Here is a 27,750-nt window from a genome sequence, read left to right as displayed (position 1 = left end):
GTTCAACTGTGATATCACCCAAAATAAGGATAAATAACCAGGACAATAGGTGCTGATACTGTGGCTCAGCTGCTGACCTAGCTGCTTTCAGAAGGACAAAATACATGGCCAGCCAGAAGTATTAATTCATACAGACTAATCAAACACATACGGCAAAAGACTTTTGGTTTGCTTGACTTTACACCATAGAACAGAATGCATCTGCTTTTTTCTTTTTTTTTTTCAGAACATCATAGATATTCCAACATTTATCTCCATTGATATGGAAGTATACATTGAAATTTGGTCCTGGTGTAAATTACTGCTGTTTCTCACTGTTAAAAGGGTCATGAGCCTTCCTTTAGAAAACTGAACTATTTAGTAGAGAAACAGGTAGGCTGACTGAGGGGATGGATCATAACAGGGCTTCCTAACCTTTTCAATGGTGTGAAGATAGATAAATTTATCTAACTGCATTTTCATATATATATGGAAAAAAATGGAACCAGCAAAAATGGATCCAGCCATGGTTGCTTCTATGACCTTGCCTGCAGTCAATGTTCCATCCATCACTGCTTTATGGCAAAAGATGATTGTTTAAGGACTCCCCAGCAATCCTGTTCCCTCCTTCACAGCTATCCCAGACTTTTAGTTTGAAATGGGAAAATACAATTTGCCCCCACTCACCACTCCCTCAGTCTTTAAAGATATAGGCTTGAGCCATAAGGTAACTTAAGGAGATGTGTAGAAGGAAATTACCCATGCCTACCAACACCAACAGCCCCCTGCATTCCATTTCACATTGTTCAGGAGGGTCTGCCAAAGCTCCAGAGAGACTTGGGTGGAGTGGGGTGGGGGGTTTTGCGGAAGAGGGAGAAAACCTTGCCTTTCATGAGCTGCCTTTTAAAAGTTCAGCTATAGTGACTGCATTCTCCATTAAAAAAATAAAGTAGCTCAATAAATTACACAAATGCTTTCAGTTTGAGAGACATCCACTTATACCGCTCTGCTCCCAAGCAACTTTTAAAAGCACATTTTTAATGGATTAAAATAAACCGCATAAATTTTATTTTTATGTGATGTATCAATAATATATCACATAAAAATAAAATTTAGACTGTTATACTATGGCATTCTTGACCATATGTCAAAATTAATCTTGCAGAATACTTTTCATCCTGGATTCAAAGCTGATTCTCCATAAAGACGAGAGATTTCTGAACTACAGCTGCCATCACCCCAACCATTTGCCATGTTGACTGGGGTCTATGGGACTTGGGGTCCAACAGCAAATGGGGAAGCACAGGATCCCCATCCCTATGTAGACAATATCCCAAGTTTTTCCATTTTCTTTAACACAACATTTCCAATGTCACCTTAGCATGATCTTTACTGTAATTAAGAGATTAGCTATATTAAAACCCTGAGAGCCAATGTGACTGAAGTCTACAATGCACATATTAGCGCATTCATCAATATACTTTAATAAAATTCAAGTTCACTGACATGCTTTCAAGCAACAGAGCACCCTCAATGAGGTGGTTTCTGCATACTAATTTGAGAATTTAGATTCCCTATAGATTTATATTATAGAATTAAAGCATCAAGATCCACATAAAAAGAAATGCCATTTTATCACTTCTGTACAATAAAAATGAAATGAAATGCATCCTAGTTCTTTGGAGTCACACTACTGCAACAGAGGAAGGTGGCAGCATTAAGTTACGCTACTTCTAAATGCAATATATCATACATAGAGACACACAATTACCATTACCGGTATCCTTTCATGCTACTATTAATTTCTCAGCTTCTTTGCATCTGCCATTAAGGAACAACACAATGGAACCATACTCCATGTTGTGCTGCTAGCGTAGATGCAATATTAATTTTCTAACCATGGGGATGGGTGATGAGGGCTTTGTACATTTCATTCGCTCCCCCTGAACACAAATTCCCCCCTCGTTTCCAATTTCACTTTAAAACTGATATAGTTAAAGCAGAGATGTGAAAGCCTGGGGGGGGGGGACAGACACCTCCTCTTCCCACCCCCGGGAACGGGACTTCCTCCCCCACCCCACCCCAAAAAAAGCCTTGTTTGGTTTTGGAAAAAAATGGAGGGAAAGATTGCATAATTTTTTTATCGGAATGATGAACAAAATGATTCCCACAAAATGATTTCTAGAACAGTCTAACACAGGCATCCCCAAACTCGGCCCTCCAGATGTTCTGGGACTACAATTCCCATCATCCCTGACCACTGGTCCTGTTAGCTAGGGATGATGGGAGTTGTAGTCCCAAAACATCTGGAGGGCCGAGTTTAGGGATGCCTGGTCTAACAGAAATACTTTTGTTCTAGCTTTAAAATAAAAAGTCATCTCTACCACTGCTGCAAACCCATTCAAAAGTCAGTTCAATTCATTCTAAGGATTGTTGCTTATTAGAGTTTATCAACAGCAGTCCTAAAATACATAGAGATTAATTTATTTAACTTTTTTTGTTTTACCTAGAACAGTGTAAAATGTTAATAGAAAACAAAGTTTAAAAACAAGTACATACAATAAAAATCACGTGTTTACATAGAATCATAGAATCATAGAGTTGGAAGAGACCACAAGGGCCATCGAGTCCAACCCCCTGCCAAGCAGGAAACACCATCAGAGCACTCCTGACATATGGTTGTCAAGCCTCTGCTTAAAGACCTCCAAAGAAGGAGACTCCACCACACTCCTTGGCAGCAAATTCCACATAAACAAAAACATTTTAGAACATGTCTACAACAGTAGAGCAAAGCTGCCTGACCGATGTCATAAATTTATAAAGGACATTCCTGATCCAACCTTTTACATTAATGCATTAACCTTTTTTAAAAAATAGATTTACCCCTCTTCCCTTTCCCAAGCAAACCAGCATATTAATACCACATTCCAGTTTCTGTCGACTGAGTTTATTAATGCGAAAATCCATATCCTTGTAGTCTGGACTCAACAAAATTCAAGGCAAAAGTAGCAATCCTACTAATTGTACATTTTCTCACTCACTGCAGGAATAAGAAATCACAAGAGAGTTTCCTGGCACGTTGTGCTGATGCAACCCTGTTGCGAAACACAAACGCAGCAATGTAGGATTTCAAAAGGATCCAAGCATGTATAACCATGCCTGATTACAGGAACAGGGCTCCCTACCACCACCTTTCTATTTTATTTTGAGCAAATGTGCAGAAAGCCCTGAAAGAGGCCCTACCCTTCTGTTCTCACATCTCAAGCTTAAATACACACGTCGTACACACGATATTTCAAATATGGTGGCATTCACCGCACACTTCAGCTAGCACACTTCAGTTTATGTTTTATCACTGTTCACACAAGAATCAAGATTATCCCAAGCAAACTCAAAAGTTGACAAGTTCCTATATTTCAAAAGAAAGTTCTGTTTACGATTTTTCCCCAGTCAGGACACTTATGAACTGTAACCCGTTAATTCATTAGTACCAGTGCTCCATTTTTACATATTAAGACTCAACTGACAGTTTGTGCGTGGACATGTTAGAACTCTGAATCCACTACAAAGACATACACACACCCCTTTTGAAATACTTAATTGAAATTTCGCATTCTAGTTCTGGTGTGCTCTCAGGTGGGTGTTTACTAGAGGTCAGAACTTCTCGTGCATGCAAATAGGTTTGTTTTTTGAAGCATCGGCAAGACATTATTTATTATTATTATTTATTTTTACCCCGCCCATCTGGCTGGGCTTGCGCAGCCACTCAGGGCGGCTTCCAACAGAATTGATGATAATAATATAAAAAAGCGATAAAACATCAGACATTAAAAACTTCCCTAAACAGGGTTGTTGACACCCCACTGCCAGCCTGTAACTCCCCCTCTTCCTTTAATCCACATTTTCCCTTTTGCAGCATCTCAATGACCTGTTTTGCAGTATTAAGTCTCCATTTGTAAGCTCCCATGCAGAAAAACTAATTGTCCCCTTCTATTGCATGTACTTCAAAAATGAATCTGTGGAAGTTCTGAGCATGCCCAACTGAACCAAGCCTTCAGACTTCTGTTAGGTGGCAGGTACCCCTGGAAAATGAAAGGGAAAGAGAGACAGAGAATGGAGCTCCTTCCCAGCTACAACCCAGTAACAGGAAAAGCTCTAATGGGGATGAGGAAGTATCTCAAAGAAACTGTCGAGGGGTTGTGTACTGCTGGGCGTCCATTCTTGCCAACTCAAAGAAGACAGGAGAAGGTACAGATGCTAACCTAAATCAGTTCAAATTGGTAAGCAGAAGTCAGAGAAATAAATAGCAGAGGACAAGGTCCTTGCTTTCAGCACTTTTTTTAAAAAAAGAAAAACCTAATGATACATTCAGAACAGCAGCATTTTGTCAGATGCCCTGAGGTCTCTGCTGGCCCATTAGAGCACAGATGAGCAGAAGAAACACTGGTGGCTCAGCTACATTAGTCAAAAAACAGTGTTTCAAAGGTGTTATAAACATGCAACACCAGCAACATGTAGAGCAAAAAACTTTTCTATGCGATGTTCCATAGCATTTTTTTCTTTCGTTATAACTGTTTCATTTCTGACTTATTTATAAATTTTTTCCTGTGTGTAGATCCACCCTGGGTCTTCTGGTGGATCTGAGTAATATACCATAGATCAGCAAGTGTTCTAGTAAAAACAAAATGTAGATCTCACAAGACTGAGATCTGCTCACCCCTGCCTTACAGATAAAGGCTCCATTAGGAATCTAAGATGCTTAAAGGCATTCGCTATACATATGAACTGCTTTTTCATCAAGATGCCAAACTTGCTGGATTTTATGAATTTCATCAACTGCAGACACAGCAAAAGGTTTAGACGCAGTCTTTTAAAGAGAACAACATCTGTTGATTTCAGACCCTGTTTCTCTTCAAACCATAAGAGACGAAAGCTCTAGATCAGGCTTTCTATACATTTTTTAATTTGCACGGTTTTATATTGGTAACAGAATCCATCTTTTCTTGATGCCAACAAGAACGGGGCAAAAGGTTGCTGTAGCAATAGCTGGTGGTTTAGGCTACATAATTTCCTTCTAAGCATTTACTGTATGAAATCATCTTCTTTTTAAATGACCCCACTGCAGACTTGGACAATTTTAGTTTGCTTCCAAGCATGCTGGAGAAGAATAACAAAGCTTTAGTTTCTAGTTCACATCTATGATAGCAGGAAAGAACCATTTTGGACTGAAATACCTTTCTAACATGCTGGTCTTCTTCCAGCCATAGGCTGAATGCTCAGGGACTTATACAGTGGTACCTCGGGTTACAGACACTTCAGGTTACAGACTCTGCTAACCCAGAAATAGTACCTCAGGTTAAGAATTTTACCTCAGGATGAGAACAGAAATCAGGGTCCGGGGGCGTGGCAGCAGCGAGAGGCTCCATTAGCTAAAGTGGTAACTCAGGTTAAGAACGGACCTCCGCAACAAATTAAGTTATTAACCCGAGGTACCACTGTAGAGGTTCAAAGCTAGCATGGTCTAATCAAGGCTTTAGAATGTACTAGCTAACATGTGCCTTTTGGATCAGGGAAGCAGCCTAGAGTGCTCAGTACTTAGAACTTTTTATAAGAAGGCAGGAATATAGCAGAAAATGCACCAATTAAGACAAAAATCCAATATATAATCAAAATGCACATATAAAAGTTTCTTCCTGAGCCTATGCTTTTCTTTCATGCAGATTGTTCCTAGCATCTTCAACACAGGAATACTGTCCATGATAATTAAAAAATAATAATGATCACCTGGATTGGATTTCAGATATGGAATTCCTTCTTAATTTCACTGATTTAAGTTCTATGTGGTCATTTATGATGCCTTGGCAAAGTGTGTAGATTTGTAATTCATCCAGGATTTTAACCACTTCCCAGAGGAGACCAAGAAAATGTGAGTGATCTTTAGAATGGCTCATTTTCATGCAGCAGAGTGAGAAACCCCAGCATGCAGAGCACGACTGCAAATTTCCCCACATGGACTTAGAAACAATTAAGGCTAGTAGTGCTGCTCTAGGCAGACTATTTGCTCAATCCTGGAAGAGCTTTCTGAAGACTCTGACACAGCAGTCATAGCATGTGTAACAGTCTATTGCCACATAACTCACATACTAGGTAGTTTAAAACCTCAAACACAGAAATCCTGTACACACACACGCTATATATACATAGTTTTCTATTTTGTGCTTAGCACTGGGTGTTTTATTGCTTTATATTCTTTGCAAACACTATGCTGCATAAAGGCAGTTTCCTAACTTCTAGCTCCTCTTAAGGTAAGATATAGAAAGCACAACTTTTTGCTTTCCATTCTATCTCTCAGTTTTCAATCCTGTATTTACAGTGGTACCTCCGGTTATGAACTTAATTTGTTCTGGAGGTCCATTTGTAAACTGAAACCGTTCTTAACCTGAGGCGCGCTTTCACTAATGGCGTCTCCCACTGCTGCCGCGCCACCGGCACGCGACTTCGGCTCGCATCCCGGGGCAACGTTCACAACTGGGAGCATCTACTTCCAGGTTAGCGGAGCTCATAACCCAAAGTATTCGTAAAGAGGGCAGTACATAAGACGAGGTTCCACAGTACCTGAAAACATAGGAAGTTGTCTTGCCCTGAGTCAGACCATTGGTCCATTTTGTTCAACACTGCTTACACTGACTGGCAACAACTCTCCAAGGATTCAGGGGGCTTTCCCAGCTCAACATTGAGATGCCAATGATTGACCAGGAACCTTTTGGGTACAAAGCATCTGTTCTAGATAGACCTTCCCCAAATACAAGGTTTACAAGTCCCATTTAACTCAATGGGACTTACTTCTCAGTAGACATGTATATATGATTGCATTGAAAATGTTCAATCCTATGCATATTTAATCAATAATAAATCTCTCTGAATAAAATTAATTATACAGTGATACCTCAGGTTAAGTACTTAATTCGTTCCGGAGGTCCGTACTTGACCTGAAACTGTTCTTAACCTGAAGCACCACTTTAGCTAATGGGGCCTCCTGCTGCTGCCGCGCCGCCGGAGCATGATTTCTGTTCTCATCCTGAAGCAAAGTTCTTAACCTGAAGCACTATTTCTGGGTTAGCGGAGTCAGTAACCCTAAGCGTATGTAACCTGAAGCATATGTAACCTGAGGTACCACTGTACAGGAATATGACCTTGGGTCACATGTTCCAGTTTCCACAGTTAAACTGCAACAGCATTCTTTAGCCCCAAATCTTTTTGTTTTCTGCTAATATTTGTTATCATTCCACCTTCAGAGTCTGTCTCTTGCTCTCCCAAAACAGCTCTCTCAAGCCCTTGTTATCTCTTTGAACTATGTGAGTTACTGGTCCTTCAGTTAAGACCCTAGAGAAGGAAGGCAATTCTCTTTGAAGGGCTTTTTTCTCAAAATCAAGTGTGCAGGCACATGTATTTTATCCCGCCTTCAGGCCTCAAGAACCGAAGGCAGTTCTTAGAAATTAGAACGCCGTTTTAAAAGAACAACAGACGGCCTTAAAGAAACAAAACAAAACAGCAACATAATAGAATGTAATTATCAGAAAAGACAAAAAAAAGCTCATCTAGCCAACAAATAGCTTTTAAAAACAGGGATTGGGAACATGTGGTCCTTCAGATGTTGTGGGATTGCAACTCTCAACCTTAATAGTAAGGTTGGTGAACTTGCTTGAACTTCCAAAATCACCAACCAGAAGATTTCAAATTAAGGCATTATCATTATTTAATTAATCAAAGCTGTGGCTCTGCAGATGTTCTTTTGCTGCACAAGCTCCAGGCTGGTGCACCGGAAGGTCCCAAGAATTGTCCCACAACACCCTGAATTGAGTGGCTAACATCTAGAGCAGCATTTCCCAACCTTGGGCCTCCAGCTGTTTTTGGACTACAACTCCCATAATCCTCAGCTAGCAAGACCAATGGTCAGGGATGATGGGAATTGTAGTTCTAAAACAACTGGAGGCCCAAGGTTGGGAAACACTGATCTAGAGAACAACCAGCATTAACTTTTCAGCCACTGCACCAAAACTGGGGCCTCCACTGCAGCACCTGCCCCATAGCCACACACACTAGTACAGTGGTGCCCCGCAAGACGAATGCCTCGCAAGATGGAAAACCCGCTAGACGAAAGGGTTTTCCGTTTTGGAGGTGCTTCGCAGGACGAATTTCCTATGGGCTTGCTTCGCAAGATGAAAATGTCTTGCGAGTTGCTGCAATTTTTTTCCGCTCCCCACCCCCTTTTTCTAAGGCACTAAGCTGCTAATAGCCTTTTAGCAGCTAATCCGCTAATCTCTTAAGCCTTTAATAGCCGCTAATAGCCGCTAAACCGCTAATAGCGCTAATCCGCTAATCCGCTAATGGGGTTGCTTCGCAAGACGAACAAACCGCTAGACGAAGAGACTCATGGAACGGATTCTTTTCGTCTTGCGAGGCACCACTGTAATGCTTTTCTCTGCTGGTAGAGGCAATTGAAAACTTGCATACATCCTAATACACACGTGCTAAGCCATCAACACAGGAGAATAAGGAAGATCATACAGCCAAATTCTACCCACCCTCTGAACTTCCATGAGTTAAGTCAGGAGGAAACCAGTTCCTAATCTGCAACTCCAATAGCCTCACTTTGCGCCCCAGTTTTCCATTCTTTCTTCCCACCTCTACCCCTGTGTCTATTAGTAAACCACTACTACTTGATGCTTATCTGGAAGAAATCTGGGACCGGGGAGAACACATATTTGCCAAAAATGCAATTACAGAGTAAAAGAGTTAAACTAACACCACATGCAGTTTTATCCCATATAAAGCAGGCCACTGAAAAAACTAAGTTGCCGTGTACATAGTTAACAGATTATTGTGGCACCTGCAGGAAATGGCAGTATATTGTACAGGGAGAGGAACTGTTAGCACAGAAAAGCCTAACAGGCAGCATTTACTGCACTTGTTTGGAACATCATAAAATGCTATAATACTGCAGGCATTAATGGGTCCAACCGCATCATTTACAGTCTTAGTACCAGAAGACGGAAAGTACATCCCAAATTATATGTGGCTTTAGCTCACATAACACTTTGCTATTCACAAAAGAGTTGCTAGACAGAGTTCATATTTCACAGAAGAATGTTAATTAAGACTGGATTCCTCACAACACATTGCTGGGAATTCAATGGAACTGACTTCTGAGTAGACATGGTCAAAACATCTGGAACAGGCATCCCCAAACTCGGCCCTCCAGCTGTTTTAGGACTACAATTCCCATCATCCCTGACCACTGGTCCTGTTAGCTAGGGATGATGGGAGTTGTAGTCCGATAACAGCTGGAGGGCAGTGTTTGGGGATGCCTGATCTGGCAGGTCAGATTCCCTACCACTGGTTTATATGGTAGTGCTGTGTATACTGTAAATCCTATTAAGAACCCATAGCACACTGTGATGGCATGTAACTCTACTTCTAAGCCAGTGTACTTCTGATCAACCTGGCGATTCATAAAAAACCCTCCCCGGGCATAAGGGAGAAATAAGAACACAAAATGTTAAATGTATATAACATTTTGTTTGTTACTCTGTTAAATTAGAACAGTGCCTTTCTATTCTAATTCAGTCTGCAGCTCACAAACAGGTTCACCCAGTGATTTATATGAAGCTCAGACTGCGACTATGCAGGCCACCAACCATAATTCATAAGGAATGTGAATGTATCAAAAGCAAAGCCACCTTTATTATTCTATTTGTAAGCCATTGTCAGGGACCATGCTGAGGAGGGCTGCACTGAGGAAGAATGGTGGGAGCCACCTCCACCTCCTGATTCTGAATCTTCCCAAGAGCAAGAGGACAGTATAGATTTGAAACAGTGGTTTGCAAAGGGGCATAGTTCAGAAGGCAAGAGCTGGGAAATACTGGATGGGGAACAGCTAGCAGAAGAAACACTAGAAGAGTGATTCACAGTCTCTGGAGAGTATCTACCCCCCTTCTCCAAAGTCATGGAGAGCTCAGATAGTGTCAGAACAGAAAGCATGTAGGTTACAAACTCAGATTACAAAACATAGGAGTGATGTAGATTCATAGGGATGGGAAGGGGAGTGACCCTTAATTGGGAGCACCGCCATTCTGGGTAGACGCTTTCTTTTGTTCTTCACTGTGTTTATTAAAGAAACTAACTGGTAATAATTCACTTTCATTTGATCTGCTCATTTACGGCCACAGGGGAGGAAGCCAATTCCCCGAAGTCTGATACGCATTCTACAAGCAGCTCAGTCCAATATGTCACCATCACAAGAATCTTTGAGATAAGTTGGGTTCAGAGAGAGTCATTCCCTACAATGACTTAACAAGCTTTACAGCTAAGCTAGAACATGAAACTGGGTCGCACACATTCAAACGTAGCATACAATCCGCTGCAACACACAGGCTTAGGTCAAATACCAGTATGTCTTTTGCCAACTGCATACAGGAGACTGAAATAAGTGCCAGGTCACAATCAGAAAATTTAGCCCTTTTAATATGGGTAAAACAGCATCAGAGTTAGAAAGAAGTTATTTAGCATCTTTCTCTCCCTCCCAGATTTGTGATGCATACAGATCCCAATAAAATCTACGTTTTAAAGGGAGTCTGCATATTTATGGAGAAATGGGTTGCGTATAAAAATAAAAGAATTCCACTAATGGGGCTAAATTCTATTTTTAACTAGCTGAATCTGCAACCTCTATTAACATCAACGTCTGGTAAAATACTAAGAGATTTATAGCCATGAGTTACATTATTGATACTAAATCTCTACTTGTTAGAGAAAAGGTTAGAAACACCAAGGAAAATTCAATGCAAAAAGTTAAATTAATTACTCACTAAAATTTAAAGGAAGTCAATGTAAACTTGAAGAATCTAACTATGTTTAGTCTTAAAGGAAGATTCTGAACATGTAGATGTTAGACTGTACTTAAACATAGCTGAAGTAAAATATTTGTAATTAGTAACATACAACAAGTTATTTATTTAGTTATTTAGTTATCTAAACAACTTCATTCTCTGATGAAGCATCAGTTGCATTTATGTAGTAAAAATGCTTAGCATTATTTGTTCTTAGCACTAATTAATTTTTTCTTAGCTCCAAGCTCTGGAGGGTAGAACTTGAACCAATGGCTTCAAGTTACAAGAAAGGAGATTGACTAAACATCAAGAAGAACTTTCTGACAGTAAAAGCTGTTCGACAGTGGAATGGGCTCCCTTGAGAGGTTGTGGGCTTTCCTTCATTGCATGTTTTTAAGCAGAAGTTGGCTAGCCAACTGTCATGGATGCTTTAGCTAAGATTCCTGCATTGCAGGGGGTTGGACTAGATGACCCCTTTGGTGCTTCCCAACTCTATGATTCAATAATAATAATAATAATAATAATAATAATAATTTATTATTTATACCCCACCCATCTGGCTAGGTTTCCCTAGCCACTCTGGGCGGCTTCCAACAAAATATTAAAATACAATAACCTATTAAACATTAAAAGCTTCCCTAAACAGGGCTGCCTTCAGATGTCTTCTAAAAGTCTGGTAGTTGTTTTTCTCTTTGACATCTGGTGGGAGGGCGTTCCACAGGGCAGGTGCCACTACTGAGAAGGCCCTCTGCCTGGTTCCCTGTAACTTGGCTTCTCGCAGCGAGGGAACCGCCAGAAGGCCCTCGGATCTGGATCTGGACCTTAGTGTCTGGGCAGAACGATGGGGGTGGAGACGCTCCTTCAGGTATACTGGACCGAGGTCATTTAGGGCTTTAAAGGTCAGCACCAACACTTTGAATTGTGCTCAGAAACGTACTGGGAGCCAGTGTTGTTCTTTCAAAACTGGTGTTTAGCATTTACCAGTCTAGCTGCCAAATAGCCTAACAGAATAACCTGATACACTCAAATTATGCCTAGGCATCCTAGAAAGTATTGTTATAGATGCAAGGAGACCATTCCTTGGCTAATAACTGTCCAGGATGATTGGTTTACTTTCATCAATGGCAGGAAATGTTCTCATAATAGGCGAGGATCTCCTTCCAGTCTTTGGATTGCAAGACAAATCATAATATGGGAGGGGGCAGAGAAACAGTATGGAGTAAGTTTGATATGACTGAAAATACCAAAGAGTATGCTCTACATGGGGCTGCCTTTGAAGGCAGTATAGAAATTCCCAACAGCTGCAAAATGCTACTGCTAGGTCACAGGAAGGTGGGGGAACAGAGCAATGGGGCACAAGACTGATTCTCTATCAGTATCAGTACTTATGGGACCACCTCTCCTGGTATGCCCCACAGAGGAACTTACGGTCTTCAAATAAAAACATCTTGAAGGTCCCAGGTCACAAAGAGGTTAGGCTGGCCTCAACTAGAGCCAGGGCTTTCTCGGCTGCAGCTCCAACCTGGTGGAACGCTCTGTCACAAGAGACAAGGGCCCTGCAGGACTTGACATCTTTCCGCAGGGCGTGCAAGTCAGAGCTGTTCCACCAGGCCTTTGGTCAGGGTGCAGCCTGACTCCCTCCTTTGGCAATCTTTACAAAACTTTAGTTTATGGTTGCCATCAATTTTGATTTTAATTAATTTTTATAATGTTTTTATAATGTTGCACTATTTTAGTGTTGTTAGCTGCCCTGAGCCTGGCTTCGGCTGGGGAGGGCGGGATATAAATAAAAAATTTTTTTATTATTATTATTATTATTATTATTATTATTATTATTATTATTATTATTATCACTGCATTTCAAAGTGTTGATTTAAAGTCCTAAATGACTTATGAATAAGTTATTTGAAGGACCACCTGAACTCATCATAATCTGCTAAGTCACTGAGATCTGCCTCAAAGTCCCCTGTTATGTACTCCATCCAATTTCTGAACGAGACACAATTTTGTTGTGGTTCCTAAAATTTGAAACTCCCATCAGATGTGCACATGACATATATACACTATGGATTTTTAAAGTGGCTTTAAAAATCCTTTTTCTAGCTGCGTTTTTTGTTGAAGGCTTTTTCTACAGAAATACGTTGCAAAATATAGCTCTGTCCATTTGTTTTTATTAAGTGTCTTTAACTGTTTTAACTGGTCGTTTTAATAGCTGTTAATGCAGCTGCCGCTGTTGATTTTGATTATTTTAAATCATTGCATTTCTTGTGCTTTTAACATATTGTGAGCTGCTTAAGGGTTGGCTATGCTCAAAAAGGCAACATATAAATAAATTTATAAAGTAAATAAATGCCCTTGTAAAAAAAATGGGGTGCAGAAAAACCTGTACAAGCTCTGCCTTGACCTCTTCCCAGGGATGGTTAGGAGAGCAGGCATATATTTTGGGAAACTACCCGTAATACAACAGCAAATCAGATCCAAATAAGAGCCAATTCTGATTTCCATCCATTACTGCAGCTATTTCAAACACCAGAAACGGTAAGGTGGCAGGAAGGCAGATTCTGTCCTCCTTTGGGCTGACAAGTGTGGGCAACAAGGAAGATTGCTCACTAGTGCTCTAGCAGCTCTAATTTCTGACATGGAAATAAGCGCTCTTCAGCTCAAAAATGCACATGATTTTAATTGCACCTACTTCCACGTATTGAGATCAATGAAACAGTTAAGCTAATGACAAAAGTCATTTACCCAACAGGGGAGAATGTGATAGCTCATTCAGGCATTTGTTAACTGAACAGTTTGCATTAATGCAGCTTTAAAGAGGACAGGCATTACATTTGTGCACACCAAAACACTGCCCAAAGCCCTCGGCACAAGCAGTAAGGCCTCATTTCTACTCACATTCACCAGTTTAAACCAGAGGCGGAGATTGTCAACCAATAGCTACTAAGGCCATAGAGACCATGACAAACAGGAGGGACTTGGGGGAGAGATGAAAGGCATCAGATTCAGGGATCGTTTTTGAATGGAAGGCTTGTTACAGTGCTGGGAAAGGTACATGTAGGCTGTTTGTGTTGCTGGTGGGGGGGGGTGTTTATTCTGTTAATTATTGTTTACACAGACATATTTTAAATAAGCAGGTATTTTCATTAAGAATAATTGACTTATGCAAGGAAAGAGGTAATTCTAAATCGATTTGCAATTGTTCGGGGGAAGGGGCTGATGAAATACATGGATAGAAGTGAAAGTCGCTTCTCTGGATAGGACTTTAAAATTTCCTGGTTATTCTAAATGTCTTTGAATCTCAAATTTTGTAACAAATACTACCCAACAGAATGTCTAACATAACAAAACAACAGATAGCTGTGCACAAAAATGTCAAAGACTGAACCTCCTGCATTGCATGGCCTCTTGCTCCCATTGCTTACATTTTATACCCATGTTTCTTTCTGTATATATAAATAAATAAGGTTCACACATTTACCATCTGCAGTAATTGATAACAAGGTAAAAAATAAATAAAGGAGAATGCTCTGTGTTGCCAGGAATATTTGTGTGTGTGTGTGTGTGTGTGCGCGCGCGCGTGCGTGCGCGCATTTATTCAAATCTGCATAAATTTTATTGATTTTAGTGTGTGCTAAAATAGGGCCATTTTTTAAAGGGGAATGCTGTGATTTGCCAGCAAGACTCAGAATGCTCAGTTTATGATCCATGTGGGATAGCAGGATCAGTAGAGCATGAGACTCAGGATCATGAGTTGAAGCCCCATGTTGGGCGATAGATTCCTGCTTTGTAGGGGCTGGATGAGATGGTCCTTGTGGTCCCTTCCAACTCTACTAATCTATAATTATCTGTTGTATATAATTTTATTTGGGTCTGTGTCAACTTCATGTTAAGTTGTTTTACTTATATAGTCTTGCTTTGTCATACCACCAAGTTCACCCATTGATTGGTGCACTGAAAACCAATGGTTTTAAACCTATGCAATGTAAACACCCATGTTCTTTTAATTATTGACATTAAATGTCAACTTTGATTGTTACTATACAAACCCGGAGGAGGGTTTATGCTCAGTTAATTACTGGATTTGGGAAGTTCCATTCTAATTGGTGAATGATGCCACATATAAAAATCTTAAAACTAAACAGGACACTTTCAGTTTAATGTACTATCACAAGGTTCAGCCACTAGTGCTTTTTAACGCTGCTTTGAAAACATGTCATCGCCTTTTTTCCTTGCAAAGCAGTAAAAGTAAGTTTTGTAATCTGCTTGTAAAAGGCTCCTACGGCAGTTAATAGTAGAAAATTATAACCAATTGTGCCTGAAAAATATACCACACCAAGGCAGGAAAGCAAGTACTCTCAGGTGCTGTTATCATATAAGATAACAGCTGGAAAGTAGTTACAATACTCAGGATAACACTTCATGCATCTGATGAAGCGGACTGTAGTAAATTTGTTACTCTTGGCAGTGCCACGAGGCTGATTGTTGTTTTCACTGCAGGAGACCAATGCAGCTACTTCCCCTGGAAATTGTATCTGATGAAGTGGACTCTAATCCACAAAAGCTTATACCATCATGAACTTGTTGGTCTTCAGCCTGGCTCGTTCATCAAAATAAAGCCAAACTATGGCTTCCCTGGATGATGTGAACAGGCTGGCTCCTGATGAGTTTAAACAGGATTTTCTCCTCCAGACCCTGGCATAGCTGCTGCACTGCCCTGCCATTTCATCTCAGGCCTGTGAGACAACACAGCAGCTAAGTCAAGGCTGTACCAAGGTTTGTTCTATTGCTAGATTGTGGTCAAGGAGGAGAGACCCTAATCTAATCATGGTCCTGCACTCAGATACCACACTAAGCAAAACTTGTAATAAAGGGACCAAGCAACAGCAAAGTGGGTGTTAGCTCCGGTCTAGGAGCCCATATATTTGCATAGTCATAGTTTGGGTTACCTTGAGTTCATGACATGCAAACTAGGCCAATTAAGATACTACAAGACTTTGTTATTTTAGGTGCAACCAACTACTCCTCTGGAAGATGCTCTTCTTTAAAAGCACAGTCTTCTTCCCTCCTCATTTTAACTCTTCTTGGTGAAGCGACAATTATTCTGTACTAGCGAAACAACAAAAAAAACTTCATTAAACAGATGGGCAGTTCCAGACTGTTGCTATTTTCAAGTGGAACTCAGTCACATCCCAGCAAATCCAGGTTAAGTGTCATTATAGATGACTGGAAGATCTTGCATAACAAAGCCACTTCCCCCAAAGATCAAACTTTTTGCAGTGAGGAAAGTGATGGGGAAATCTCACTGGAAAGGGTGGGATAGCACTTGCTTTGGCACATATAATCTCTCTGGAAACAAATCAAGTGGACTGGAGGAATCCATGATGTACCAAACATACCGTACCCAGGCATACTCTTAGAAGCCACTATGAAATCCCTACAAGTATTGCAATGGGGGGGGGGGTAGCAGCAGCAGGGGATTTCCCTGCTGATGTTTGTAATATTAGAAGGGGGATATTTGGCTGCCATAACAGTCCCCAGTGCAGTGGGAAAGCTGACAGAAGCCAAAAATCCCCGCTCCAATATTTCAAATAGCAGCACTTGTCCTTCACAACTTATGCAGAGAAAGGTAAAGGAGCCCTCAAGGACACTACTGAGGTGAAATCTAAATCATCTCTCTGACACTGGGAATCAATTCTGTTCTTATCCATGTCCTCACTCATGCAGAATAAATCATACTATTGTCTAACCTTTCAATCTGCATAACCTCACTGTGGACTCCATTACTTTATCCCACTCGTCTGACAAAAATATTAGCCGCTGGCATTTACATATAGATTTATCAATCACTTCTTCAGAGCAGCAGGCACACGCGCGCGTGTGTGTGTGTGTGTGTGTGTGCGCGCGCACACACACACACACACACACACCTTTTACCTTACAACAGCTTTGTGAAGTAGGTTAAGCAGAGACAGAACGACTGAATGACTCAGGGCAACCCAGTAAAGCTTCAAGGCAGAACAGGGATTTGAACCAATAACTGTCTCTTCCAAATCCAACACTATCCACAACACCAGGCTGCAGTGACCACTGCCCAATTTATGATCCCTTTTGCTACTCCATGCTCCAGCAAGCAATATGCTTCAGTGAACAGAGAATTTGTCACAAATGTGGAGGATGAATGTTTCAATCCTATTCTGACGGCTGCTCTAGGGTGGGTTTTAGCAACTCACAGTCCCACAGTCTAAGATACCTATGTATAAAATTGTTGGCTGTAATTACTGAAGGCTACCACAAACAACTGCTGCAGAAATCTAAAATAAAAAAAGTTAAAATTAAGTAACTTCATAAAAGTTTCTGATCACACTTTCTACAGAACCCTTGCCCCCTAAATTATTGGTTTCTTTGGGGGGGGGTATTACAGAAGGGTGGGGAGGTGGTGAACTAATATTAGGAGCCCAGTCAAAGGGTACAAACTCAATGGAGCTTGCATCTGAGTACACATGTCAGGTTGCAAATCGTTAGTAGCAACAGTTTTCATCTCTCCCTCTCAGAGCCCAGTCCTACGCGTGTTTACTTAGAAGCCCCACTGTATTCAATGGAGCTTGGTCCCTTTATAAACGTATTTAGGATCCCAACCTTGGGCATTGCTCACGGATTATTTAGCCGAGGGCTCTCCACACACCTCTCCTTGCTGATTCTTTTTTACATACTGAAAACCCCGCGGCTCTTTTACCCGACCGGCAGACAATAAAAGCCCTTGCAGCGTTAAGGGGGAAAGTCCCTCCCTCTCCACCAGCTAAGGGCAAGAGCCAACTTCCAATCCCAAGTGAGGGCAGCTGGGTGGCTTCACGGGCACTTCCCGTAGAGATGAAGGCTCGCCAATCAGGCTCGCCCGCTCCCCGCCAGCGAGGAAGCACGCGACGCACACGCACCGCGGACGCCGGGATGCGCACGTGAAAGGCAGGGGCTCATGTTGCAACAGAGAGGAGCGCGGGGCGGGTGGCGGAGGGGCTGCAGCCGCTCAGCTGTCCTAGCCGGGCTCGCTTTCCTTCCTCACCGCGGCTGGGCACCAAAGCTGAGGCAGCCCTGCCTTTACTCGGGAGTAAGTCCATCCTGGACTCCGGAGTGAAAACGCACAGGCAGCAGGCAGAGGAGGAGAAGGTAGTGAAGCCAAGTGAGCCCAGCGGGCAAGAGAAGCTAGTGGGACACTAGCAAGGCATGCACGGTGCCGCTCCGCAGATAGGGACCTACTCGGGAGGAAGCAAGCAGGACCGAGATGCAAATAAGCGTGACGGTGCAGCTTTTTAGTGTCTGGAACAGCTGTTCTTGCTTTTTTGAGGGGTGGGCCCGGAGGGGAGATGGGCGGGTGTGAGAAGAGCCCCGAAGCAGCGCGTCCAGGTGCACCAGCTGGTCTCGGTTACCTGCGCTCGAAGTCCTGCTCAAAGGGAGTCAGGTAGGGGTCCTTCTCCAGCAAGCGCTGCAAGTCGGGCGGGCTGGGGCTTAGCAAAGCCATCTTTGCAGCAGCAGCGGGAGGATCCGACCTCAGTTGCACCAGGATGTCAGGAGAAGCGGCGCCCTCTCAGCTCCCTATATACATTTGGGTAAGAGGGGTGGGCTGGAAGGGCAAGCGCCGACCTCTCTCCCACCAACCCACCCCCTTTTCGGGATAGGGCTAGGCCGGGTGCCGCCCAGGCTGGGGGAGGGGAAGGGGGTCACCCAGCTGCGCAAGGGAAGGGCTCCGGGAACAAGCAGTTCCGGCCTTGCTAAGAGACTCGAAACCTGCGGCTGCTTCAGGGTTTGCAGCGTCCTTGCGACTGAGCATGCTCGGGAAACAGGAGCAAGCTCAGTGGTGCGTTCTGAAGCCGCTGCCCTCACTTGGCCCCCTTCACATCCGCCAGGAATTGGTGTTTTGCCTCCGTTATCCAGTACTTTGTACTGAGCAAAGGTGAGCGCCCAGGAGCAGACCAGGAGAAAAGCGATGCCGGGGATAGGCAGTAGACTAATGAAGAGAGGAAGAAGATGCAGTCTTAGGCACATTTACTTGGAATTAAACTCACTGAACTCGTTGGAATATTTTTCACAGTAAACATGCCTACAGTTGGGCATCACCTGGTTTAAGATTTGGTGTGCTGAGTGCAAGTATGGTGGAAATAGGGGGTCTTTCTCTGCCAGAGAAGGGGGCAGGGTGCCAGTGGGTTCTTGCTGCTCCTCCCACTTTGGGGGTGGGGTAGAGGGTGCCTGCAGAACTCCAGTGCCATCTTGGGTGCCTTCAGCACCCACCAACTCTGCCAGAGAAGTAGCAGCTGCAATAAGAGCTCACATAAAGTAGAGGAAACCTGAGGTGATGAAACAGGAAGGACTGTCTGTGCCTGGTCACTTTCAACAGCTGTTTCCCAATAAAGGCATATCTCTTTTCCCCTTCCAAGGTCATACTGTCCTATCCTTTCACAGTGCATAGAGCAGCTAAAAGATGGCAGCCTGATCTTAATGCTTCTGGGAGGGAGGTGTGGCGTCCTTGTTCAAATCTTCCAGGTACACTGGTAAAACAGTTGAATGGTTGACTTTACAACTTAATCTTTGTACAGGCCATTCTTTATAAATTGACAAAGTAATGTTCCCCAACTGGTGGAAGGACAGAAGTTTCTAAGATATGCTTCAGGCTGATGTCAAGCAAGACATACTTGTGGCAAATGAAGTTGACAGAGTTTGACAAGAATCATCATATTGCTAGGAAGGAGGAGAACCAATGTTTTGAATGAGGAACCTGTGCCCCTCCAGATGTTGGGGAGCTCTAGCTACCTTTGGTTCCATCAGCAATGATGGGAAATGTAGTCCCACATCTGAAGAACCACAGGTTGCCCAAGCCTGGGTAAGAACTATGGTTTGCAGACATTCTAATCTGGGAAACCCTTCTAAATCCGCTTGTCTGTCAGAGGGCCAAGAATGAAGGGAAAATCTAATGTAGTGCAATCTCTGTTAATCTGTAAGCCTGTGGACAGGAAATCATCTCATTTGTTGTTTTGTTGATTTTATGTATTCACTCTGGGAGCTGCTGTTGTTTTTGTTGTTAAAGAGTGGCATAAAAATGCCTTAAATAAAATAAAATAAAAATCAAAGAGCCATTGCAGATCCTGCAAAATAAGTGCTTTCCCCCCATAGACCTTCATAGACCTAGAAACATTATGAAGAAATGTTCAATAAACTTTCTGTGTCTTTCTCTCTCTCTGTACCCAAATTTTTGACATCAAGTTATACAATTCCAGAAAGTCTTGTGTGTGTCCTAACTTGGGCATCGCAAGCAAATAATAGTGTTTTGCAAGCTCAAACATCTTAACTCTGGGAAAACGAAGAAAAGCAAAGAATATCTACTTAGCCAATGAGTGTTGCAAAACTTCTGCATCCTGAATGTCAATAATTTTCATAAAAGTTCCATTTTATGTAACATATAATTCTGTGGTAAAATACTTTGCTGTGTTAACTTGTTTTTTCCAGTATATGTACAGTTATGAATACATTAAAATGTTAAATATCTTATTTCACAGCAGAAACATTTTAAATTACAGGAAGTTTAAATGTTAGGAGGGAGTTGTTAAGCATTCAGCAGTGGAGCAAGCTGCCTATAATTGCAGATTCTCTGTGCTTGCAGGTTTTAAAGTAAACTTGGATGACATGTATTGGAAATGCTTAGGCAGAAAATATGTGCCAATTACATTTAAAATACATTTCATAATGGCATGTACTAAGCAATCATCTGTATGCATTTTCTTAAGTTGCAAAACATGGGTAATTGTGCTCCTTCATTCATATGTATTTGTGAACCCTTTGGCATACGATTGAAAAGGAAAATATAAATTCAGATGGACACCTATTATTAGAAATCACTTTGCATGCCTCATGGACTGGCAGTGTAGTTAAAGAATTGGGCTGTGGAGACCTGGATTCAAATCCCCGAATCAGCAACAAAACTGGTTCTGTTACAATAAGATTGGCCCAGTCGCACACTTTGGTGACAACCTACTTCACAGGATTGTTTTGAGGCTAAAATGGGATGTGTACGTTACTCAGAGCTTCTTTCAGGATGCAAATGAATGAATTTCTCTAGAAATGTCCCTTGATTGTCCAAATGTAAGGCGTACATGACATTCCTTCATCATTCCAGTTTTGAAAAATTACCCTCAGCAAGTATTTTGTTCCTGCAGCTGTACTGGGTGATATTGGTGAGTTTTCCCTGAGTATGACTATTGTTGGCTATCACCTACTGAACCTAGTAGCTTGCAGAAAATATTATAAGTAAAATAGGTGTACTAAGGCTTCATTTCCTGGTGTGCTCTGGTCCATGGGGTCACGAAGAGTCGGACACGACTGAACGACTAAACAACAACAACAACAAGGCTTCATTTCAGTCTTCACAGAAACTTTCAGAAGTTGCAACATGTGTATGATTAAAGAACTTCTATCTTTCACACACATCCTCCCCCACCCCATCTCTCCAGCTTCAAGAAAATATTGGGTTAGATATCTTCACACATCTAGAGCTCTCTACATATAGTGATCCCTGAACAAATGACATCCCCATTCCTACATGAAAAAAAATTCTCTGCTGAACAGATACAGGAGTTGACAGCATTATGTAGGTAAAGCTGCTTTCTTGTTGGAGTAAGGAAAGAGGAGAGCTTCGAATCAGGTGCCTTCCTCCTACAAGAATTTCTTGTGTGAAAATTATTTCTACATGCGTATTAACTCAGTATAGTTCAGGGTCATGGTGACAAGATGGGACTTGGAGGGCGCATCTTGCATCAAATTTTGTACAAGGCATGGACATCAGTACACAAATTTAAATAAACTTGGGAATATGCCAATATGTGATGGTTGTGACAGTGTGGTTACTTTCTTCTGGATAGTTACCTGGTAGTCATCAGCCAACCTCTTTACCTTGGCCTCTGGCAGTTAAGGAATTTAGATGTTTTGTGACCCATCTGCTTTGATGAATTTGTATTGTTCTGTCGTATTTTGGAATGGTTTTATATGTGTTAAAGTTGTGGTGATTTTTATCCGTTTAAAATTTGTCTTTTTTTACTTGTAACCTGCTCTGGGACGTCATGGTGAAGGGCAAGGAATAGATCTAATAAATAAATACAATTTGTTTACATTTAGAAATGTTGTTTTGCTCCAGCATGACACTGAATCACAGAGACTAGTTGCGTACTGTGGAAAAATGTGATTGTTCTGAGAGTGCTGTGATTTTAGTAGTGCATTGGTATCCCAAAATGTGGCGATGTGGGAGTTGGTGAAGGAGGACTCCAGCTTAGATTCTGAACCAGCTCTGTGCTCTGAAATTTCCTACTCTATACTACCAATTGGGAATGTGGCCTAGATATAGTCAAGGCAAACATCTTGTCTCTACTTTGCATGTACAATTTGTAGAACTTTTTGGAGGGGACTTGCAAGTATATTTGTTACTCAACTCCTGAGAATCAGAAACCTTTTTGCAGCTCTTATTTCAGTGACTTCAGCGATCTAGAAGTACTAAATCCAAATCTACCTTGTGCCCATCCCTGCTTGCAGTATGGAGCAAGTGAGCATATAATGCCCACTCCAAGAGCAAAGAGTCTTTTTCTTAATTCAGTGGGACTCTACTGTTGTTTGTTTCTGCTGTCAGGTGAACTTCGTTGCCCGCCCACCCACCCTGCCTTCCATGGTAGCTTGTACTTTATCTGTGTCCTTTAATTCAAGACTTCCAATCCTCGCTTGATGGAGAGACTGCCTGCTGTGGAAGCAGAGAGAAAGAGAAAGGCTGTTTCTGCAGTTATTCTGTACTTTGGGGTTGCAGCGTGTGAAGTAGAAGCTTCACATTTTTGTGCGTTTCCCTTTGTCATCCTGAGACAGCTCCAGCAGCTCACAGCATCATTATCAGCTGTCTTGGGGTAAACAGAGGAGACAAATTTATAAATCAGCAGCAGCAATTTGTAGATGAGCAACAGGAATATGGCTGAGGGCTTGGACCCCCTGGAGATGTAGGGCTCAAAGTGATCCTTTAGCTGCAACCAATTGGCACTGGTGTGACCCAGTTCTGATTAGCAGCCCCTATTGGCTAATAGTTATCACTTGATCAATAGCTTAAGCAAACATTTCTTTCTGTAATGAACTGGTCACTCCCAGGGCCTTGTTGAGACATCAAGTTTCAGAGATGGAATGTTGTGTTCATTTGATTTGGTAGTGTAATAATTGCTGTTCTGCATAGTGCTGTGCCAGAGGAACTGCTTTCATGCCTGACCTCTTGACTTCTCTTAATAAAACCTTTTTTTTTTTTCACTTCTCTTTATATTCTCACATATATTTCTTCCACTTCGTTGACCACTCCATGCAAATGATGAAGTGGCCTCCAGCCCTGAAACCTTATGCCAGCTTTAGTTTTGGTCGTTAAGGTTCTTTGTTGTTTTTAGTATTATATTTGATGGTGCAGTGCTGAGAATAGCTTGCTAAAGAAGGATATTACTTACAGTGAAAGCTTGTGAATCTGTCAGCACTCGCAGCATGGCACACCTTTTTGCCTTATCCAATTTTTATTTCACCTAGATGGAAATTGAGTTTCTTGGTGATTAAAATTGTAGCTGGTGGAAATATGGAAGGAGAGAACCACATTTCAGCCTGTTATATGCTCTGCTTCAAGGGAGTTGTTCCTTGTAAAAGAACTATATTAGATATTCTGGTCTCTTTTTAAGCAGATAATTAATTCCTTGCATATTCCAGATGCTTACTTTTAATCTTCCCATTACTTATATTTCATGCATCATATTTGAGATGGAATCTGTCTTTCCTTCTCTTCTACTTACTTTGATACTTTTTTTTTTTACCTGTAAGAACTCTACTTCTGTATTTGCAAAGGAGAAGGTTACACATATGTTAGCTTTTTGGATCAGGTCCTGTGCACAAGGTTATGATTGGTGCTGTCAGATGTAATAATAGTAATCACCTGTCTTGGGGAGGAGGACCCTGAATCTAGTCTTCTTCCCCACTTCCAAACAGGAAATCACTATAGTCAGATAATTACAATGCCAACTCTGTGTTCAGGAGGAAGAGAAAGCAGGGGAAATGCTTATGCCACACACTTCTGTGAGGATTGCGCTGCAGCATTTATATTTTTGCAGAGAAATAAGACTGTACCGTAGAGCACAGGTGGACAACCCGTGGGCTGCATGGGAGATATGATGAAGGATAAGGCAATGTGCCCCTGGTTTGCTGCTCTAGATAATGGCTTGGTGGTAATAATTTTAGATTCTGGATGCATAGTTGGTTCTTCCTTTCTTTTATAGGAAGCAGCTAGTTACTTCAAATGAATATATACCATCAAATAGACATTGCAACAAAGCTGTGAAGTTATTTCAGGGTTAGGAAGCTTAATTTGTGTTAATCAAAATTTCATTTGCCTAAAGAACCGCAACATATGTCTGCAAGATCTCCCACACTTTGATTCCTTTTTGTTTTTGCTCTTGTGGTTCAATGTTCTACATCTTTTCTGGTGGCCCAGTTGCAGTACATGACCAGCAAAGGAGCATGTGTCGGTGGGCAACACAGAAATCTTTTTAGCATGTCAATCCCATCTTGCTCCTCACTTCTCCTACACATGTGCTTCCTCAGCTCAGTACAATTCAGCTTCTGAAGGATAGCATAGTTTTCTACTCAAGTACTCACCTGGGGACAATTGCTACTTGCCCCAGGCAAGGAGATAAGTGGCAAGTTACAAGCTTGGACATCTTTTAGTCCTTGTATGAATGCTGCTTTTTAGTGGTGTCTAGTTTCTTGGATCATCTGTCCCCTATACCTTTGAGAGCTGACTTTTGTCAGGCAGTCTTCACTGACAGTAATAATAAGGATGCTGCAATTTTCAAGATTTTAATACAGATATCACGCTGCCTCTTTTGTGTCCCAGAAGCACAGGGACAGCGAGAAAGATTATCAATGTTTTCATCAGGAAGAGAGAGAGAGAAAGAGCCAGATAGATGTGTAAGCTCTAGGAAATGTAGAGAATGCATCCTCACCCAAGTCCTTCCACCTCTTAACAGCCCAAGCACTGTATAACATCCTTTCCCCCTACTTTTCATTTTATAATAAGCATCCACGGAAGGCTGCATTCAGAATCCAAGGATGTAGAGGGAGCTGAAAGGGGAAAGACTTTGTCGTTCTTTCCCTGCTGGCTGTTCTTGCTCTCAAAATGTGCTATTCACTTCATGGGTGGCAGGGGAGAGGCCAGATTCTGCATCCTTTCACCTGCAGAGGGAAAAGGAGGTGTTGTGGGAGGGTTTGTTTTTTAAAAGAAACAGCAAATGGATAAAGGGTTAAACATACACATACCCCTCCACTGCACCTGACTGCAGCCTTCCATGGCTGTGTTTTGTTTAAAGAACTGTTAAAGGGCATTACAGATAGTGCCCAAGTAAGATGTAGCCTGGCCCCAAACTTCATATTATATTATACATACCTATCTCCCAATGTGATGGAACATTCCATGGGAAATGTTATTGAAAATTATGTCAATTTCACTTAACCGCTGTGCCGGTTAAGTCCAGTCAAAGACGACTATGGGGTTGGTGACTATGGGGTTGTGGCGCTCATCTCCCTTCAGGCTGAGGGAGCCGGCGTTTGTCCACAGACAGATTTCCAGGTCATGTGACCAGCATGACTAAACCGCTTCTGGTGCAACGGGACACCATGAAGAGTGCCAGAGTGCACGGAAAGGCTGTTTACCTTCCCGCAGGAGCGGTACCTATTTATCTACTTGCGCTTTGACGTGCTTTCGAACTGCTAGGTTGGCAGGAGCAGGGAACGAGCAACGGGAGCTCATCCCGTTGCGGGGATTCGAACTGCTGACCTTCCGATCAGCAAGCCCTAGGCTCTGTGGTTTAACCCACAGCACCACCTGCGTCCCTCTTTGCAGTACAGTACAATGGTGTAAATAGCTCTAATTATGTCAATGCCCTCCCTTCCCATGCCTTAAATTGTTTGAATTGATCTGAACTATAAAGCAACGGCTGATTTCATACAGGGGTTAGAGGCGATAAAAAGAGTGGAGGTTTTTCTCTCCAAACATTCAAATCAGTCAGGAGAAAAGGAACCTATACTCTTGACAAATTTACTTTTGGTTGGGAAACTCGTGGCTAAGCCATTAGCTACTCAGCCATGAGCTTCCACATCCGGTCAGCGTTTCAAAAAGAAACTTTTAAAATCTATATCTATTACAGTGATTCATACTATTCTATGGAGATCGAATCTATCACTCGGAAATCTGCATATATTGCAGGAAGAGGGTATGTTGGTTGCTGCGGAAGAAAAGGGGAAGTTTCACATGTTCAGGCATAAATGGTACTTTCATATACCTTATAGGTAAGAACCAATTATTCTGTCAATCAGAAAGATAACCATGTGAAGACCAAATCAATATTGACATACAGCGCGGACAGCCATGTTGTCATTGATTTCAGAAACACCCTTACGAGCTCTCTTCAGAGTTTGAGTTCACAATGCAGCTGTGTGTAATTCAAAACTATGGAGTATTTTACAGCTGAGCAACCAGGGAAAATTCTTTTATTCATGTATTAAGGCTAAATCCTATAAATCTGTGGTCCTTTATTAGTAATCAATGCCATTGTTTCATGAGTAAAGCCTTTAATAAGTTCAAAGAGAATCTCCGTGCTGAAAGTATAGGGTCTATACTTTGTCTTAAAACTCAGAAAAGCCACAGAGCTATCAGATATTCTTGTAAGCATGATGTAGGGACTTTATAAACCAGGCCAAACAATTTCAAGATTGAAGAGAGTGTTCTTAATATATCAACTGGGAAATCCCCTCCATTCACATGCTCTTGATTATAAAAATGACCTTTCAGTGTTTTATGATTGGCATAATATCTCCCAACACATGGGGAAGGGCCATAGCTCAGTAGTGGAGCACGTGCTTTGCATGCAAAAAGCTGCAGATTCAATCTCTGGGTAAGACAGAGGGAAACTTTTTTGAGATCCTGGCATCCATTGCCAGTCAGGGTAGACCACCCTGAGCTAGGTGGACAATTGGTCTGACTCAGTATGGCACAGCTTGCAAGTTACGAAAGTTGTTATTATCTGCATAAATCCATGTGAAAGGCTGCTAAAATAGGACAGTGGTTTGCTAATAGTTTATGGCTGAGGCAAAGTATAAGATTTCTAGCCTATGCAGGTGAAATCAACAAGCAGGATGAGGAACCTGTCACCCACTAGATGTTGTTGGGCTGCAACTCCCCCCATCCCTGCCCATTGATGATGCTGGCTGAGGCTACTGAGAGTCCAACCACATCTGGAGGATCACAGCTTCCCCAGAGCCTCTAGGAATACAGAAGACTCTCTGCTTCACACAGTCGCCCTCCTCCACAAGTTGAAGGTAAGGAGCATGATGAAGGAAGCACAAAGCTGGTATTGTATGCTCATCCCCAGACCCATTGCTCACATGGAACATAGGAAACTTCCTATATATTGGTCCATCTAGTTCAGCATTGTTTACACTGAAGGGGGTCTGAAGTGCTTGGGATTGAACCTGGGATCTTCTCATGATATAGGAGAGGGAAACTGGAGATTGTTTATGTATGCGACAACAGCAGCAAGAATTTTATTAGCACAAGTATGGAAAACAGAGAAAACGCCAACAAAGGAAGAATGGCAAGTTAAGCTTACGGACTACGCGGAACTGGCTAAGCTGACAGGATACATGAGAGAGACAACATCGATTTCAAAAAGGAGTGGGAACCATTTATAAACTATATAAAAAGACAGTATTAACTAAACTTTCACAACTATATAAGAAGTAAAACCAGGGTATAGAATTTGTTTAATAAATCAATACGGAAATACGG

At 41.9% G+C, this 27,750-nt stretch overlaps 1 protein-coding gene and 1 long non-coding RNA gene across 4 annotated transcripts in view; one reads left to right on the top strand and one right to left on the bottom strand.

Moving 5' to 3' along the window:
• GBE1 (1,4-alpha-glucan branching enzyme 1) overlaps positions 1-18,682 on the bottom strand; it is a 147,245-nt gene extending 128,563 nt beyond the window's left edge. For all 3 annotated transcript variants that reach the window (XR_014510823.1, XM_083439249.1, XM_083439250.1), the window contains exon 1: positions 18,293-18,682. Coding sequence is in view for 2 of the 3 variants with exons in the window: in XM_083439249.1 (XP_083295375.1) it covers positions 18,293-18,384 (92 nt within the window). In the remaining variant the exon portion in view is untranslated. The remainder of the gene's footprint in view (positions 1-18,292) is intronic.
• LOC310677025 lies at positions 17,936-23,181 on the top strand. Its single transcript, XR_014510866.1, has 2 exons — positions 17,936-21,193; positions 21,275-23,181. It is a non-coding gene; the product is annotated as an uncharacterized lncRNA (long non-coding RNA).
• The last annotated feature ends 4,569 nt before the right edge of the window (positions 23,182-27,750 follow it).

The sequence above is a fragment of the Podarcis tiliguerta genome, assembly GCF_965153285.1.
Source record: "Podarcis tiliguerta genome assembly, chromosome: 4".
In the NCBI taxonomy this organism is placed as follows: domain Eukaryota; kingdom Metazoa; phylum Chordata; class Lepidosauria; order Squamata; family Lacertidae; genus Podarcis; species Podarcis tiliguerta.
Note: the sequence above shows the minus strand (reverse complement) of the source record. Positions and strands in the feature narration are given on the sequence as shown.